At 42.4% G+C, this 5830-nt stretch overlaps 1 protein-coding gene across 1 annotated transcript in view; it reads left to right on the top strand.

The window, feature by feature from the left end:
• HEATR4 (HEAT repeat containing 4) overlaps positions 1-5128 on the top strand; it is a 33392-nt gene extending 28264 nt beyond the window's left edge. The window contains exon 16 of the mRNA XM_012656110.1: positions 4970-5128. Coding sequence (XP_012511564.1) covers positions 4970-5128 — 159 coding nt within the window. The remainder of the gene's footprint in view (positions 1-4969) is intronic.
• Positions 5129-5830: the final 702 nt, after the last annotated feature.

The raw sequence follows: 5830 nt of genomic DNA, 5'->3' as shown, positions 1-5830 counted from the left end.
AAAAAAAAACACACACACACTGTGCTTTGTATTGGTGATTTATGTGTTTGTATTCCTTCCTAAACTTCAGGGAAAGGACTTCCTTATGCCTTTTTCTACCCTCTCTTCCATTTAGCACAATGCTTTTCACACAGAAGGTGCACAGAAAATGTTTGTGGAAAGCAGACCAACCAGAATTGAATCTCTCCCACTCATTATTTGCAACATTAACTCAGGCAAGTTACTCTCTCAGGTCACAGTTTTCACATCTGTAAAATGGAGATAATAATTGAACCCACTTCTTTATAGGGTTGTTGTAAGGATAAAATAATGCATATAAGGCACTTAGCACAGGACATGGTACAGAGCTAAACATTTCAAAATGGTAGCTGTAATAATAATCTATTATTATTATAGAGCAAAGCCCTATAGAATGGCTTGTGTGCCACTGGCCTAGTTGGGAGGAATAGGTATGTGTGTGTTTTGGGGGTGGGGAAGGCACAGAGAAGTTCTTGAATTGGGCAGGGTGGCAGTAGAGGATAGAGAGTTTATAATTATTTTTGCATATGTCCAAAGGAAGTTTGAGTAGATCAGTGGGGCCATATCAGACAAGGTCATTGTGTGAGGTTGTGCAGGTACTGCTCTGCACAAAGGTACCTGGTCCAGGGCCAGAGTAGGGGCCTAAACCAACCAGTGTTCTCTTTGCAAGGCCTGTGCACTAGTACAGGGATGCAGTATTTGGAGGAAGGAGCAGCAGGAGGGGGTTGCCTTCTTGCCAGTTCATACAAAGCCTATATGTGCTGGCAAGGCCCTGATAGCAGATCCCCTGGGGAATTGAAGAAGAAGGCAGGTCACATTTTTCACTGGGAGCTTTAATTGCCCTTTCAAAAGAGAGTTGTTTTCAGTAGACAAAGGACACATCCTGCAATGACCTGGAGGGACCATGTTTCTCTGCCTGAAAAGCTGTGCTCAGATATAGGAGCGCCATCGTTTTGTAGTTTCTACATCCTATACCAGTGGTCCCCAACCTTTTTGGCTCAAGGGACTGGTTTCATGGAAGACAATTTTTCCACGGACTGGGCCAGGGGGTGGGAGGGATGGTTTTGGGATGATTCAAGTGCATTACATTTATTGTGCACTTTATTTCTATTATTATTACATTTCACTTACAAACCCACTGATAAGAGTTTTGATATGAGTCTGCAAGCAGTTGATTTATTATGGTCTCTGTGCAGTCAAACCTCTCTGCTAATGATAATCTGTATTTGCAGCTGCTCCCCAGTGCTAGCGTCACTGCCTCAGCTCCACCTCAGATCATCAGGCATTAGATTCTCATAAGGAGCACACAACCTAGCTCCCTTGCATGCGCAGTTTATAGTAGGGTTAACACTCTTATGGGAATCTCATGCCGCTGCTGATCTGTCAGGAGGCGGAGCTCAGGCAACGACATGAGTGATGGGGAGCAGCTATCAATACAGATGAAGCTTGGCTCACCTCCTGCTGTGCAGCCCAGTTCCTAACAGGCCATGAACTCGTTCCAGTCTGAGGCCTGGGGGTTGGGGACCGCAGTCCTGCACAGATATCTCCTCCCAATCTTTCCTGTGATCTCATCCTTTTCTTTTTTCAACGTCTTGTGATTTCCTCAAATAAAGAGTCTTGTTGAAATGTCTGTCCTTGTTTCCCCTGTGACTGGGCGGTGCCTTTTGGAACCTGACTTATCTTTAATTTCATCATTTTTACTGTGGCTTTATTTAGTTCTCACTACAAAAGCAACTATTAATAATTATTTTCACATGTATAACTTCATGACACGGAATAATGTTTTTGATATATTGTTGAATGGGGAAAAGCAGCAGACGAAATAAGTATTAGAGTAGGATTCCATTTGGGGAATATGTTGTGTGTGTCAGCGTGTATGTATATATCTACCTATCCATATACACATTCATACATACTACTGAAAAAAGGGAGTCCATACACCACGACATCTAATAGTGATGATCTTCACATGGTGGAATTCCAGGTGATTTTTATTTTCTCCTTCTTTGCTTATTTGTATTTTCTGAATTTTATACATTGAACATATGTCACTTGTACAATTAAAAATACAGTTTGTTTTTGTTTTTGAGACAGGGTCTCACTCTGTCACCTAGGCTGGAGTGCAGTGGTGCAATCACAGCTCACTGTAAACTTCAACTCTTGGATTCCAGTGATTCTCCTGCCTCAGCCTCCTGACATATTTTTTTTTTTTTTTTAGGGACAGAGTCTCACTATGTTGTCCAGACTGGTCTCAAACTCCTGTGCTCAAACCAGGCTAGGCAACATAGTGAGACCCTATCTCTACAAAAAAATTTAAAAATTAGCTGGATGTGGTGGTGCATGCCTGTAGTCCCAGCTACTTGGGAAACTAAGCCAGGAGGATTGCTTGAGCCTGGGAGTTGGAGGTTGCAGTGAGCTACGATCACGCCATTGCACTCCAGTATGGGCAACAGAGCAAGACCTTGTCTCACAATACAAAAACAAAACCACACACACCTAAAACAAAACAAAAATAAATAAAAATATATATATATTCATCCATAGTCAGGCATAATGCCTGGTGTCTATAATGGAAGCTACTGGGGAGGCTGAGGCAAGAGGATCATTTGGGCCCAGGAGTTTGAGACCAGCCTGGGGAACATAGCAAGACCCTGTACCTAAAACAGTAAAAAAAAAGTTAGCCAGTCATGGTGGTATGTGCCTGTAGTCCCAGCTACTCAGGAGGTTGAGGCAGGAGGATCACTTGAGCCCAGGAGTTCAAAGCTGCAGTGAGCTATGATTGAGCCACTGCTCTCTAACTTGGGCTACAGAGTGAGAACCTCTCTAAAATATAAAAATAAAAATAATTCACCCACGTGTACAAATATAAACAGAGATGCTTGTTGCTTCTAATTTCAAAACTGGAAATGACTCAAACATCTATTAATAGGGAGTTACTAAAAAGAAGGACAAGGATGGGAGGCTGAGGTGGGAGGATTGCTTGAGGTCAGGAGTATGAAACCAGCCTGAGCAAAAGCAAGACCCCATCTCTATTAAAAATAGAAAAAATTAGCCAGGCATGGTGGCACATGCCTGTAGTCCCAGCTACTCAGGAGGCTAAGGCAGGAGGATCACTTGAGGCCAGGAGTTGGAGGTTGCTGTGAACTGTGATGATTCCACGGCACTCTAGCCTAGGTGACAAAGCGAGACTCTGTCTCAAAAAAAAGTAAAAAAATAAATAAATCGAATCAAATAAAAAATAAAAAGAATGACAAGGAAAGATGTCGAAATGTATTGTAAATTGAAAAATCAAATTGTAGAACAATATATTGTCCCATTTTTTGTTTAAAAATAAAATGCAATCCAGGCCTGGCGGGTGCTGTAATCCTAGCACTCTGGAAGGCCAAGGCAGGAGGATCGCTTGAGTTCAGGAGTTCGAGAGTAGCCTGAGCATATAGCAAGACCCCGTCACTACTAAAAATAGAAAAATTAGCCAGGCATCGTGGCGTACACCTGTAGTCCCAGCTACTTGGAAGGCTGAGGGAGGAGGATCGCTGGAGCCCAGGAGTTTGAGGTTGCAGTGAACTATGAATACACTGTACTCTAGCCCACGCAACAGATCAAGACTCTATCTCAAAAAAACAAAAACCAAAAAACAACAAAAAAAGAATAATCAAGTACAAAAACCAGAAATAAGCCTATTAAATTCATTAGACATCATAATAAAAATTTTCCTATTTTCCTATATCTTCCAAGAGGAAGATATATGTTCACAAAGATAAACTCACTGTTTGTAGTACCACTACAGATTTGTTCCCAATAAACACACAAATTCTGATAAATTATATTTTGCTTGATTCCTTTCAAAAAAAGAAAATGTGGCTGGGCTCAGTGGCTCACGCCTGTAATCCTAGCACTCTGGGAGGCCGAGGTGGGAGGCTTGCTAGAGGTCAGGAGTTCGAGACCAGCCTGAGCAAGAGTAAGACCCCCCGCCGTCTCTACTAAAAATAGAAAAAATTAACCGGGAGCGGTGGCACATTCCTGTAGTCCTATTTACTTGGGAGGCTGAGGCAAGAGGATAGCTTGAGCCCAGGAGTTTGAGGTTACTGTGAGCGAGGCTGATGCCACGGCACTCTAGCCCAGGCAACAGAGTCTCCTGTCCATGAGTGTGATTGTGAGGTCCTCAGAGTGTTGGATGGAGCTGGGAATGGAAAGAGATGGGTGAGCTGAGGGTCAGCTTTCCTGTGCCACCATGTTCTGGTAAGGAACTCCAAAGAACCTGAGAACTCCGAATTCGAACCTGGTCTCCTTGTCAAGGTAGGTGATAAAATGTATTTTAGTGAAAGTTTTGTTAGCTTGATTTGCAACATTTAAATATTTAGACATTATGGTAAATGGGCTTCCATTTGTACTTTTGCCCCAGACTGAGAATTCATTTGAGGGTCAGGAGGATATCCCTCTTATTATTCCATGGAGTTACATATACACCTTGATTGACGTTAGAACTATTTAGACTCCTGGGGTGCTTTTTTGCTTTAACCTGGGTGCAAGCTCAACCCTGGCCATCACTACTTTGGCTTATGGGGTTGAAATAGAGCAGTGGGCTGTTAATTCTGAATGACTCCCTCTCCTCAGCACATCCCAAGAATAAGGGTCTTTACTCACAGCCACAAGAGTGTCCCATAGTTGCTGCTACTTCTGCATAATAATGAAGATATAGAAAACATCGGCTAACCCCAAAAATCACTGATGCCCATTCTTTCTTGGGTGGGCAATTCAGGCCTATTCTCCATATCAGACTAGGGTTGAGGAAGGCAGGTCTTGAACTTATAGGTTCTATTTTCTAATCTAATATAGTAGTTAAGAGAGCTAGTCTGATAAAGCATGATCAAAAAGGCCTTCACTCTGGGTCTGTCTCTCATATGAGACACATGTTTAGCATATACACTTATATTTTAATATTTCTCTGCAGCCTGTGAAGCCCCGCACACCAAATCCCTGGTTACAAAGTCCAGTCCCAGGCCTAACCACACCAAGCAGAGGTCACTCGCCACTTGTCAAAGATCTACGCACCTCCCGGGAAAAAAGAATTGCTATGGGGCCATTTGGATCTGACAACTCAGCTCTCTAGCTGGGTAAATACTCAGAAGATTTTTTCCAGCATCTTCCTCTGGAAGGAAAGGTGCTCATTTCTAGTTGAGCATTTCTTTTGTTCCACGACACAGGCAGCAGAGGACCTGGTCACATTCTGTCTCTTTAACTGATATTGTTCAATCTTGTCACTATGTTCATAAAGAAACATTATTTAACAGTAGACTTGATGTCTTAATGTGCACCATTTACACAATGGGTTAAAAAAAATTGACATCACATTAGGTGATAGAGCATGTTTTTCCATACCCCAGAAAGATCATATGCTAAATATGGGTCAGAGCTCCAAATCTTGCTAGAATTGAAATATCAAAAGACCCAGCATCTTTTGCAAGCTGTACAAATCACCCTCTGAAACCCACACTAGAATCAATCCCATTTGTCTAGGAAAGAAATAGCTCAGGTGATTTTTTTTAGTTCACAAGTCTAGTCTTGTTTTAGAGGAGGTTCTTTAACTACAGCCCAGAGGACAACGTGGAAGCCATGTCACAGAACTGTTAAAAAAAAAACAAGCCAGCACAATCATTTCCCCCTTTGTACTGCTTGGGTGGGGGTGAACACATTCAGCTCCCTGGGAAACAATTCCACAGTTTCACAAGGCCGATTAGCAATTCTCACGAGCCTCGATGTACTTAATACTTAGAAGATTTAGGCATCACGGAACAGCTGCAAACTGAATCTG

This window comes from Propithecus coquereli, unplaced genomic scaffold, assembly GCF_000956105.1.
Source record: "Propithecus coquereli isolate 6110/MARCELLA unplaced genomic scaffold, Pcoq_1.0 Scaffold5, whole genome shotgun sequence".
Classification (NCBI taxonomy): domain Eukaryota; kingdom Metazoa; phylum Chordata; class Mammalia; order Primates; family Indriidae; genus Propithecus; species Propithecus coquereli.
Note: the sequence above shows the minus strand (reverse complement) of the source record. Positions and strands in the feature narration are given on the sequence as shown.